Below are 13,231 nucleotides of genomic sequence, written 5' to 3'. Positions count from 1 at the left end.
TTGTCAATTTTTCTGACATAGTTCACTCACAACACTGATTTAAAACCCAAAAAGCAAAACAAACAAACAAACAAACAGGCAAACCCAACCCCAAAACCAGGGTCATTCTTGAAGGTGTCAAGAATCAACAAACGAATCAACTCCCGAGAAAAGCCAGATATATAAGCTTGGGATTTCTACACCACAAAAGCTTGGTGAATATTCTCCCGAGTTCTGTCTGCTTATGCCCCTTTACAGTGGGAAATCCACAAGTCTTCCTCAGCAACCACCAAGGGTCTGTCTTCACTGGCCCTACAGTTGACCTGACACAGGCGTGTACAGGCAAGCCCTTACTGCAGAGCCCCTGCCCCAAGCCTGTTTGACAAAGCTTTCAGACTGCTAAATCCCTGCAGTACTCTTAATCCTTAACTCAGGGGAGGAAAACATTTCCCTTTAACCTCTCATAAATACCTCGGAGCACACAGGGCTCCGGGCTGCCCTCTGAGAACAAGGAAGCCTTTCAGACTTGGGGCTCTCCTCCCTTATGATCATCCAGGAAAAGGTGCTCAAGATAAGTAAAGGTGGCTTACATTCTAAAGTAATTTTATTTTATTAAAAGATATTATCAGAAAGCTCATAACCACTAAGCGGCTCAACGTTAACTGTCCCCTTAATTAAAAAATGAAGATCAAAAGGTAAAAACGAATTCTATTCTGTCAGAAGCCAAGCAGCTCTTGAATGCCTTTTGATCTTCTAGAAACCAGTATTCATCAAACGTGTGCAATGTAAATCTCCTAAAAGGTGTTTGGCTGAAAAGGTTCTTTCTTAAAAGCCTTGGTATTCCAAGCGGTTATTAAAATTCCACATGAGAGTTAGCCTGCTAGGTCCAGCCCATGGTCTCAATAAAGGTCAGCTCCTCAGCCATTCAGGCAAGACAGGGCTCCATGGTTCTACTTTCTCATGGGTTCTGGGTGAGATGAGAGAGCAAGAGACGCTGGGATGACAAGCTCACCAGCACGACTGCTGCTACCAATGAGAAAAACAAAACAGAACTGTGGAGTCAATGAAGCAATTTGGGGATATATTTAAACAAGGTGCCATCAGAAAAAAAATTAATGTGGCAGGGGAAACAGGAGTGTGTGTGTGTGTGTGTGTGTGTGTGTGTGTGAGAGAGAGAGAGAGAGAGAGAGAGAGAGAGAGAGAGAGAGAGAGATATTTATGCTTGAGGTACTAGTATAAGACACTAATTTTACATGGGCATTGTTAGTCTGTAGTAAGTATTTACTTTAACATGTGCCGAGACATAACCCTAGTGTGGGAAAGCTGTGTGTTCAGTGACATGATGTGTTTGAGAAGAGGCAATAAGAAGCAGAAGAACAATCCCAATAGAAGCTGGAGCCTCCAGCACAGGATAGAAGGGCAGGTCAGTGGAGTGACGAGCAGAAGATCCTTCCTAGTCACTCAGCTAAGCAAGGACTGGCACAGAAAAGCCACTGTTGCCTTTGGCTCCCTTCTCAGGGCAGGAGTCAGTCAGGGAGAGGGTGCCCCTCTGAAGACCTTGCAACATCTAGAGGTGATTTTAGTTCTCAGAGTGGCGGTTTCTGCTATTACCTGGTGGATAAGTGACAGAGATGCTGAACATATAGCATCGGGGACATAGACTTCTCTCGCCATAGAAATAATACACCCTCCCCGTGTGCGACAGAGCCCCCTTAGCTAAGCTCTCTTTGGTGTGATTTAATGTCTCCTGAGCAAATCCATTTCCCAAACCTTTATTTATAACATCAATCTCCTCACTGAGTTTTTCCTACACCACTCGAACCCACAATGCTGATAGCGCCGAGGTTGAGATACCCCGCTGCAGTGACCCCCATTAGCCAGAAAGCATCCCTGTCCAGTATCTGCTGGCAAATGAAACAAAGAAAGTGTTAGGAAGGAGGTTAGTTCTGCAGGGGACTGACCAACTAGGCCCCAAAGACTGAACGTGATGGACAGTGGGTGGCTCAGCTCAGAGTCCCCCAAACACATGTATTGGCCAATGGCTGATGGTGGTGAAGCCTAGCCAGGTCAGACTCCTCCAGGAGAAGAGGCGTAGAGTCCTGGTGCCATTTCCTCAAGTCAACTTTTCAACGTTGGGGATACGTAAACCTTTATCATACTCTGGCTTCTTATATGTCTACTTACAACAGACTAAACTCTGTGTAGAACAGTGTTTTGAGAAAAGCAGCCCCTTTCCTGTAAATGAATCACACTGAGAGAGGCATAACAGAGGGGAAAACTGGGAGAAGAGAGTTGTAAACCTGCTGTCTCAGGGTTTGGGCCCATCGCTGCTTGGCTGGGCTTCCTTGCTGCTCTAATTAAACTCCTGGCTGGTTGTTCTGATGCTGAATCTCAACTGAATTCTCCTTTTTCAGGACTATAAGAACAGAGGCTGCAGGTTGGGTTGAGATTGGAGGATACTTGGAGCCCTCCCCAAACACAAACTCTTGGCCATTACCTGGCAATACCCTATGTTGGGATTGCGGAAAGCGTAAGCCGTCAAGACTCTCCTCAGAGCCGCAATGCCCATTTCATTCTGGAAAGCGGGGTGTTCTGGGAGGGAGCGGTGTAAGTCTCTCTCAATCTCCTCGGTGGCAAGATTGTACTTTCCCATAGACTTCTCCACGAGGTCCTCATAGTACCCGGGGTGTGTGGCCTTTTCGTTGATGGCTCCTGGGAAGCACACAACAGATAGGACATCAAAAAAGCTAAAATCCTGCTGTTCTAGCTGTGGACAGCACTGACTGGCTGAAACTGTCTGCTTTCCCACCGACCAAAGGAAACTGGAAAAAAAAGAGAGAGATATCACCTTTATAGGGTGTTTTCAGTGACATCTAGACTGGTAATTTACCTGTGGCCTCCTACCCTCTCTCAGTCTCTCAGCAACATGCCCACGCCACCTCTTGGTGTGAGCTAAAGGTCCGCAAAACTGTTGCAAGCTCACACAGACAGCATTGCGGGCTGCTTAGGGACATAAGAGGAACACTAGACAGAGAGAGCCAGGCTGAATTCTCACTCTTGGTTGTTCTCTTCGCTTTTCTTTTACCAGAGGATCTGTTAAAGTCTCGCTTGAGAGCTAGGATTGCCTCTCAAAATAACTTTTAGTCTGTGTCTTAAACATCCTCTGCAATAGTGACATGATAGTGACGGGAGAGCCGAGGGCTTGCTAAAGCTGCAGGCAGTGGTGAGGGTCCTCCCAGTAATGCTGAGTCCCTGCTACTGATGGGGACACCCTTGGGTGGTAGGGATAGGGTTGCAGAGCTGGGCCAACAGTTATTGATTTGAGATATTTATGTTAAGGTTCTCAGAGACAGAAACCCCACCCCCATCTATGTCAATACGTAAAACTCAATCTCAGTATGACTTTACATTACCACTGGGAAAAGTGAATATCCACACTCAGAAGAAAAAACCTGGAGCCTCACCTCACAGACAACCCCAGTATACAACATGTATCAAGGGTTCGAACATAAGCCATAAAGTCAAACGGTACCAGGGGAGAACAGGGAGGACATTTTTTTTTACAGAGCAGTTAGGCTTTGAGTATGATACCAGCCATATCCACAGGGCACAGGCAGTAAACGCAGAAACAGGTAAGATCATGTAAGTTCAAACGCTTGACTCAACAGAGAACAAGCAACAAGAGGAAGCCGACAGGATAGAAGAAAACACAAGTAAACCGATGAAGAGTGCTTATCCAAAATACAAATCTATACAAGGGATCTGGGTGTCTCTGTAAAAGCTCTTGCCTGCAAGCCTGGCCCCCTGAGTTTGATGCCTAGAGCTCAGAGTGGAAAGAGAGAATCAGCAATAAATGTATTGCTCTCTGACCACCACACGTGCACTGTGGACACACACCATATACACATACCAATAATAAATAAAAGAATAAAAAAAACAGGGGCTGGCAGACGGCTCAGCGGTTAAGAGCACTTGCTGCTCTCGTACAGGACAAATAAGACAGCAGCTGGAGAAGGAGGAGTCAGTTTTCTTCAGGGGTGTGGTCTCTGGTATGCTGATCACACTACAATGTATGGCTATAGCATGCCAACCTATAGACAACACTAACTGGGTCCAGTCAGTTATAGGAAGGCAGGGAGGAAGGGAGGAAGGAAGAAAAAACAAGACATGAAGCTGAGAGTTGGGGTTAGCGATAACCTGGTAGTGACAGGCCCAGGCTGGAGGGGAGGAAGGATAGATATGATCAGAGTACAATATAAACATGTATGAAATTATCAAAGAATAAATGAAAATACTATACTCGATTAAAACAAATAACCAAGCCAGACCAACAAAAACAATCTCCTCAACTTAGAAAGCACTTCACACCCACAAGGACAGTGAGAGTAGAAGGCAGTAAGTGCCAGCAGCGACGTGGAGAAACTGGACGTCCGCTCACCAGTGGGGATGGGAAAAGATGCAGCTGCCTGGCCAGGAATCCTCCCAGGGGTTGCTCAGAAGGTAAAGCGTGGGGTCATTAGAAGGGCCAGGAATCCTACTCCCGTGTACACAGAAGTGTCCAAAAGTCACAAGTCAACAGTCCAGGCAATAATACTTAGGGCAAAGCAGAGCGGTGGTGGCGCACACCTTTGATCCCATCACTTGGGAGGCAGAGGCAGGTGGATTTCTGAGTTCGAGGCCAGCCTGGTCTACAGAGTGAGTTCTACACAGAGAAACCCTGTCTCAAAAACCAAAATAATAATAATAATAATAATAATAATAATAATAATAATAATAATAATACCTAGGGCAGACAAGCTTAAACTGTCCATCAAGGGAAAAATGCATGAAGTACAGCTCTGGGCTCTATACAGGAGTGCAGTGTGGATTCAGGGTGCAGCACACTTGAAACCAGCAAATGTTATCCTATGTAGAAGTCAGTCATGAAATACTGAAGACTGTTTTCATCCACACACTATGTCCAGACAATCTACAGTGACAGGAAGTAGGTCACCAGGTGCCCATAGCTGGGAGGAGTCGTGATGGGAAATGTAGAATAACTGACCAATGGCATGGAGCACTTGTTTGTGAAAGGTGATAATTGTTTAAAACTAGCCATGCCAACCATGACATGCTTTGTGAATATTCTGGCTCACTATGTTGTGCACACTTCTGTAAATCTTGAGTCATAGCTCAAAAGAGGTTTAATTTAAAATGAACAGTAGCCAGGCAGTGATGGCACACACCTTTAAACTCAGCACGCAGGAGGCAGAGGCGGATGGAATTCTTTGAGTTCAAAGCCAGCCTGGTCTACAGATTAAGCTCCAGGACAACCAGGGCTACACAGAAAAACCCTGTCTCAAAAACCAATAAAATAAGATAAAAGAAAATAAACAGTAAAATATGTGCAGAATGACACAGTAAATATTTACATTTCACTTTACAAAACAGTGTCAGCCAACCAATGGTTGGCCCAGTCCTCTTGCCTGAATCACAGGCAGACTGACATTGTCTGCTGTGCTCTCCATAGGGACAGACAGACCTACTCTCACTAGGTCCAGAGTCCAGATCTGCAGCAGCCTTTAGGTCATACAAAGCAGATAGATCTCAACATGGGCTTCCCAACCAGACTCAACCAGATGCTGGAGCACCTTTATGGGCAGGCTGGTTCCCACATCAACGCACCCATGGGTATGTGGGCATACACCCAACAAGGGGTAGTGTGCAGACCCTTTGGTCACATACAGCCCCCCCTCTGTAAAACAAAACACTGAGTAGAATAGAACCCTCTGCCCATGTCTGTCTATGTCAGTGGGCTGGGTGCTGCTGCTGTGTCCTGGCTTCCTGATGAATTTATTCAAATCTAAAAATGTGGCTATAAATAAGTTGTAAACTGAAGAAGGAGAGAAAGAAACTTTTCCTGTAATGGATCTGGTTGTCAAGGTGACCAGTTTATGAAACACAGGGAAGAGTAAGAGAAAGCAGAAAGGGAACTCTCTACAGTAACAGTCTTCTTTGGTGTAGTTAGAGAGCATCAGGCTCAAATTTGAGCAGCCAAGGTTGGGGTTGGACTCACTAAGTAGCCCAGGCTGGCCTCAAACTTGTAGAAAGTGTCCTGCCTCAGCTTCCCCAGTTTTAAGATTACAAATATCCACACCCATGCCCTGCTCACGTTTAACCTGGGTCTGGTCTACACAATGAAATAGAGGGAAAAAAATCAAATGAACTAACTTTATACAAAATAGATAAACCATTTTTATCTTTAATGTTTACTTTTATGATTTTATCTTCTTATTTCTCAGACAAGCCCCATAGTAGGCAATTTTACCATTTATGTCTGCTTTTAGAAAGGTCAACAAGTGTCAAGGCTTTCCTGTAAGCCCAGTGACTTATTTTTAAGTTTCAATATTATTTGTTTTTAAGTAAAAAGATATAATAATGGTACTTGGATGGGGCCATCTCTAGGTTCAAATAAAAAATATTCCCATGGACTGAGTTAGACTGGTAACATTTCCTGTCTTCATCCAGCTAAAGCAATGATTTATGATCAAAGTGAGGACTGGTGATAGCCAAAGGTATACTATGATGATTGGGGTACAAAGACTCCAGGGGTTGCACTAGATGTTTTTAGCTGGCAGAAAATAGTAGTGGCTTCTCTGAAACGACTAAAATATTTTTTAAAAACTCAAGTGGAAAAATCACAGAAGTTAGTTCACCATTTTAGATGACTTTTATTGTGGTTTATTGTTATAATGGCTTTATTTTTTATCAGTTTATTAATATCTCACTTTGCCTAACTACTAAGTTAGCTTCTATTATAAATGTTTGTGGTGTGTGTGTGTGTGTGTGTGTGTGTGTGTGTGTGTGTGTGTAGGAAAATCAATAGTATATACAGGATTGAATACTGCTGCGTTTGCAGGCACTGGCTGAGAGGAGGGGCGGAGGGAGTCTTGGAAAGCAAACCCTGAGGACAGAGAGTTATGTAAACGGCAGTCATTCCTCACTGGGAGACCTTTCTTCAGTGGTTTAGATGCCCGTAAGTGGTCCATGCTCCAGTAAGTACCCTCTCACCCATGCTTGGAAAAATAAGCCTGCTTGAGTTCACTGGCTCATTAACTAGACTTCAGTGAATTCTGGTCAGCCACTGGTGCCCTAGCTGGGGTGAGAAGAGAGATGTACATTCACATCTCCACAGGAAACATAACTGGCTCCACTGAAGTATTCTCAGTGAAGTCAGCATTGCCAGGAGGAAACGCACTTCTACTCATGAAGTATTATACTTCTACTTCCGAGTCTGGAGCACTGCCCTTTGCTCTCTCCCTACCTGAAAGCAGCAGCCAGAGCTCTCCGCGCATGCTCTCGGGGATACCCTTCAGCACCAGCTCCCGGGTCTTCTCTGTGCGGTACATGCAGATCCCCTGCCCATACTCAGCGAAGTGAATCTTCCAGGCTTGTTCTTTCAAAAACTCTTTGGCCTGAAAGACATAGGTGGAGCATGACCGATCCCCAGAAGGCTCTGATAGGAGGTCCTGAGGACCAGAATGAAAGATCAGCTGTGATCCCTGTTGAATGGACAGTTGACTCTGAGCAGAACTCCTGAGAATGTACAACTCTGGATGTTTAGAGTTCTTTCCTAATTTTATCCAGTCATAGCCTGTTCTATCAGAGTCTCCTGCTCAGTATCTACTTGATGGTAGATTAACCATTAACCAGTAGAATGTTGATCATACTTGTGGTTTTATGTGTTCACCCCCTGTGAATGTTTTAAATGTTGTCCGAGAAAGCACTTTATTATTTGTTGTTTGGTCTACACAGTTGTAAAAAAAATAAGACCAAAGAAAAAGAAAAGTAGTCACACAGGTACTGTGACTCAAGGCTTCCATAAGCTACTCCGCAAGCTAATGACACACTTAGATAAAAATCGTTTCACTTGTTTATGAAAAAATATATTAGAGGTACCTTTACAAACATTTAAGGCCATTTCTATTGATATTAATTAGTTTAATTACATTAAAAATATCTACATGGGTACAGGAGAGATAGCTCAGTGGTCAAGAGTATACACTAAGAATTCAGATTCCAGGATCTCCAAGAACAAGCCAGGAATCTTGAAATCGCCTGTTGTTGGGCCCCATTTCTGCCCTGCTTTGGGCCTTGTGGACAAACCTGAGTTTCTGCAGCCTTGTGAGAGAGCCTAAGCCTGGTTCCAGTTTGAGACCTGTTTCAGTCATTTCCATACCCGGGTGACTCAACAGGACCTGTTTGGCCCTGCCTCTGCTCAGCTGTTGCTAATGTAGAGCTTTGCCATTGGCCCTGTCAGTCACCACATACCCTCTGTTACCCTTCCCCACCCCCTATGTCATCTCACCCCACCAAAACTCCTCCTCCTTATGCTCTGAGTTTATATAATCGAGAGGCTGATACATTAAAGTTGAGTTCCTGCTTCTACAAGTCTCCTGGCCCAGTGTGTTTCTTTTGGGCCATCAACACTCACCATCTGGCTCAGCCCTGGAGAGACCTGGCTGACCAGGATCTCTCTCCTGGACCAGCTGGCAAGGAACCAACAGCCTGTAGCTCCACCTTCAAGGGATCTGAGCTCCCTCTGGCCTCCATCTACATGTGCACACACACACACACACACACACACACACACACACACACACACACACACTCACGCACACACATACACTCACGCACACACTCATGCACAAAAATATCTAAAATCTTAAAATTTTTTGTTTTATTTTTTTCTAATCCAGCAAGTTTTAGGGGATAGGAAGATGTCCCTACCAATTTTGGGTTGAATTCTTCAGGAGATCGCCGCCGGTACATGGTCATGAGGGTCTGTGTGGCTGTGGGGACGCTGTTGCCGTTGAGGTTAAAGGGGCGTTCTCCATCAGCATCTGAGCTTGTGCTTCTCTGAGGACTGGAGGAAACAAGGCTGCTGGGCCGAGAATACACCTGTCAACAGAGAGGAACACATGTGATGGGCCTGGCAGCACAACTTACTTCACTGTGTCTTCTGTACAACATTAACAGCTAGGTTATGTTTTCCTCGTTACTATGTGAAGAAGCGGAAATGCCAGCAAGCCAACATCTTTCAGAAGTTACGCTGTGGCAAAGTCATGAACTGCAGCCTTCCAATGCTCCAAGTGGCCTTCCCAGGGCCAGGCGTGTAGCAGAGCTGGGAGAGTGTTTGCTTACTACACACAAGGCCCTGGGCTTGGTCCCCAGCAGCACACAAATGGGGTAAGGTGACCTATGACTATAATCCCAGCACTCAGGACTGGAGCCATTTTCAGCTACACAGCCAAGTTCCAGACTGCCCCTCCCTCCCCCCAAAAAAGGAAAAAAAATGAGAAAAAAACTGTTCAAAGATTCCTATTATCTGCAGAGAAATCAGAGTACTATTGTCAAGTAAACTTAAGACAATAAAAACATTTCCCCCCCTTGTATTATCTCATTAAAAGTGTTTGGTTATCCACTTCACTGATTTGCCTCCATGTGAAGAAGCATGACACAGCAGAAGCAAAAGCTTTGAAAACAGACTGTTTTCCCTCCTGTCTAGTTTCTGGCATCTCAAAAATGCGGCAGATGTGACGAGGCAGCAGGGACAGGATTGGTCCCTGTAACCTTGCCATCTTTAGCTAACTGAAACTTCCTCCACCACCACAGCTAGATGCCTATATTCTCAGGTTTTCGGGGTCTCTGGATGGTGGTCTGATAGGCATTCCATCACAGAAGAATCACCGTAATTCCATACCATTCTGATTTCCATACCCTTCCCATTGATGTCACTAAATAGGAAAGAGTCACTTTTCATGTAATCAGAACAAGACACGTAATGATATCTCCAACTTAACGAGGTTTAAACTGGGCCTGGTGGTATAAACCGGAGGCTAAAGGATTACAAGCCCTTGTGGGCTACAGCGTGAGTTCAAGGTCAGCCTGGAGAACTCAGTGAAGGCTGGGGTTATAGCTCTGTAGCAGATTACCGGCCTAGTTTATGTGAGGTTCTGGGTGGCGACCTTTTTGGAGGTCAAATGACCCTTTCACGGGAGTTTCCTAAGACCATCGGAAAACACGTATTTACACAATGCTTCGTAACAGTAGCAAAATTACAGTATGAAGTAATAATGAAATAATTTTATGGACTGGGAAGTGGGATATCTTTAAGATGTAGAGGAAGGAAATGATTAATAAAAAAGAAAAAGAAAAATAATTTTATAATTAGGGAGTCACCAAAACCTGAGGAACTTCCTTAAAGGGTCATAGCATTAGCAGGGTTGAGACCTGCTGCTTTAGAGCTACCATCAAATACCAATTCCTCATAACTGAAGTTGAACCTCCTGAGATATTTCACGAGGCACTGGGGCAGGGGGCTTCATACAGCTGTTAAATTTGAGAGTCAAACAAGTTGAACCAAGAGGTACACACACCAGGAGTGACACCACCATGCTCAGGTGAGCATAGGAGTGACACCACCATGCACAGGTGAGCATAGGAGTGACACTACCATGCTCAAGTGAGCATAGGAGTAGCCCTGTTACGCTCAGGTGTCTCCCACCAACCTCATCATCTGAGCTGTTGCAGCTTCCTGAGAACTCTTTGTCTGAGTAGATTCTCGAAGTCGTTTGCTGCAAGAAATCTGAGATCCTTTGCACCAGAAAGTCTCTGTCCTTCAAGTTGGCAAACAGGAAGGTCATCCTGTTCCTGGTACTGATGGACAGGGGGCTGGGGAGCACACTGCAGCTGTCGGCCTTCTCCACGATGGTTACCTGGGGAAACAGGAAGCAGGGGTACTGAGTGGGAAGGACTGGGAAGGCAGCCCCTGCTGAAGGAGCAAGGAGCTCAAATCCCTGTTCTCTGAGGAACACATCCATGTCTCAGATAAATGGAGATCCTTCCAACAAGAAAACACAAATCAAACTAGAGTCTCTAACAGAAAACAGAATGATCTGAGTTTTTCCAAACTAGGGGACATTTTCCAGCAGCCAGAGGCATATTTGTTTGTCACTGGTGGAGAAGTGACAGCTGCCTCGTCTGATGCTGCCAGACATCTTGCTGGGCACAGGTCTGCAGCAATTACTGGCCCAGGACGCCAACGGGGCCAAGACTGAGAATTGAAAAGGAAATCCCGTTTTTCATTAAAATTTCATGGAGTCAAAGGAGACAGATCTCCTAGCTGCTGTATCATCAGTAATACAGTAATTCCAATGCTGGCTCCTTTTATTAAGTAAAGGCTATGATGGCTTTCAAAACGCCACCAGTCCATTGGATACATCACATAGACGCCAGGGCTTGGCAGCTAATGTTTTCAAGGACTTGTTCCTGAGTAGAACTACAGTCTCTCTCTCTCTCTCTCTCTCTCTCTCTCTCTCTCTCTCTCTCTCTCTCTTTCTCTGTGTGTGTGTGTTTGCGTGAGCGCATGTGTGCATGCATGCATGTGTGCACACTGTATTTGTGAATGTGTTTTTTGTGTGTGCATGTGGGCATGTGTGCACGTGTGAACACAGGCATGGAGATGGTCAGAAGTGGATTCCGAGGAATGTCTCCTTCTGTCATTTTCTACTTTACTTTTTGAGGCAGGGTTGCTCACTGAACTGGGAGTTCACCAACTTGTCTAGGTTGGCTGGCCAGGGAGTGCCAGGAACCCTGCAGCCTTTGCCTCCCAAACAGGAGCATACTGCCATGCCTGAACTTAAAGATAGGTCCTGAGGGTCCAAACTCATGCTTGCAAATAAAGTGCTTTACAGACAGCTATCTGCCAAGCTCAATAACAATGGTTTTTAACAGGATTTTCATCAACCCCAAACAAATATTAATGTAGCAAAAGTATTTCTTTAGCACATTAAAAAAAAAAAACCAAACAAATCTCAAGGCAAACATTAAGTGGTGTGTCCACCATAGCTTCAACTTTCTATCTAAAGTCTCCTCTCCTCTTCATTCTGCGTTCTGACCACTGCACACCACATGCACACCGCACACCGCACACCGCACACCGCACACCGCACACCGCACACCGCACACCACACACCACACACCACACAACACACAACACACACCACACACCACACACCGCACACCGCACACCACACACAACACACAACACACACTGGCATAAATGTGTTGGTTCTTGATCCCTTGCTGTTCCAGGTAATAACTGCTGTGCCACAATCGGGCAGAATCTGGTAAAGGAAATCATGCTAAGGGGCCAGCAAGATGCCTCAGAAGTAAGTCAAGAGCTCGCCATCCAAGCCTGGAGACCCGAGTTCCACCATGGAACCAATGTGAAGTTAGAAGGAGAGAATCACCTCCTCAGCATTATCCTCTGACCTGGATGGACATTCATGCTGTGGCATTCGTAGCCACACTACAGACACGGACACAGACACAGACACACACACACACACACACACACACACAGACACACACACACACACACACACACACACAGACACAGACACACACACACACACACACAGACACACACACACACACACACACAGACACAGACACAGACACAGACACACACACGCACACACACAGACACACACACACACACACACGCACGCACGCACGCACGCACGCACGCGCACGCGCACACACACACACACTCACGCACGCACATACACGTTTTAAAACAAATTATGCTTAGAACTAAGTGAATTTGAAAATTCACTAATTCAACCAAGGTGAATTTGAAAGGAAAAATTACGAAGCCTATTTATCATTAAGTGCAAACATATGATCTTCTCAAAGTCACCCCCAATAAATTACACTGGCTCAGGTATACCTATGATAAAGTGAAGAGAATCTGTTAGTTGTTTAATATTTTGTGTTCTTTTTGATCACCCAATTCAGCTTCAGGGAACTGGTAATCTATAACTTGAGGAAATCATACATGTGACTGGGGAAATTCAGCAGCAATGAAAAGCTACAGCCATGGATAAACAGAGGAATGCATTCTGTACATACACGTAATGGGATAGTATGTAGTCATTAAAAATCACGTTGAAGGCTATTTAATGATTCGAAAAATAACTTAAGGCATACCTACTGCAAGAGGAAATAAAGCTAGCTTCTTATGTTTCTGTCTAAATTATGTGACGTATACATATGATAATGCACTAGAAAAGCTGAAAAGCCCATCTGACAGGCTCAGCAGTGCTCGTCTCCAAATTATGAAGTTAAGTGGGAATTTTGTCTTCTTACTGTCAGTATTTTTTGCAAATTTGCTAAGACAATAACATATTACTCTTAAAATATAAGG

The 13,231-nt window shown here is 44.9% G+C and overlaps 1 protein-coding gene across 1 annotated transcript in view; it reads right to left on the bottom strand.

The window, feature by feature from the left end:
• The window catches only part of Tbc1d9 (TBC1 domain family member 9), a 102,649-nt gene that overhangs the window by 20,578 nt on the left and 68,840 nt on the right, over positions 1 to 13,231 (bottom strand). Inside the window, exons 7-10 of the mRNA XM_034522473.2 lie at positions 10,530 to 10,736; positions 8,749 to 8,919; positions 7,283 to 7,433; positions 2,477 to 2,691 (exon numbers count right to left, since the gene is read on the bottom strand). Of these exons, the coding sequence (XP_034378364.1) occupies positions 2,477 to 2,691; positions 7,283 to 7,433; positions 8,749 to 8,919; positions 10,530 to 10,736 (744 nt within the window). The remainder of the gene's footprint in view (positions 1 to 2,476; positions 2,692 to 7,282; positions 7,434 to 8,748; positions 8,920 to 10,529; positions 10,737 to 13,231) is intronic.

The sequence above is a fragment of the Arvicanthis niloticus genome, chromosome 18 (assembly GCF_011762505.2).
Source record: "Arvicanthis niloticus isolate mArvNil1 chromosome 18, mArvNil1.pat.X, whole genome shotgun sequence".
Classification (NCBI taxonomy): Eukaryota; Metazoa; Chordata; class Mammalia; order Rodentia; family Muridae; genus Arvicanthis; species Arvicanthis niloticus.
This window is presented reverse-complemented; position numbering and strand designations above follow the sequence as displayed.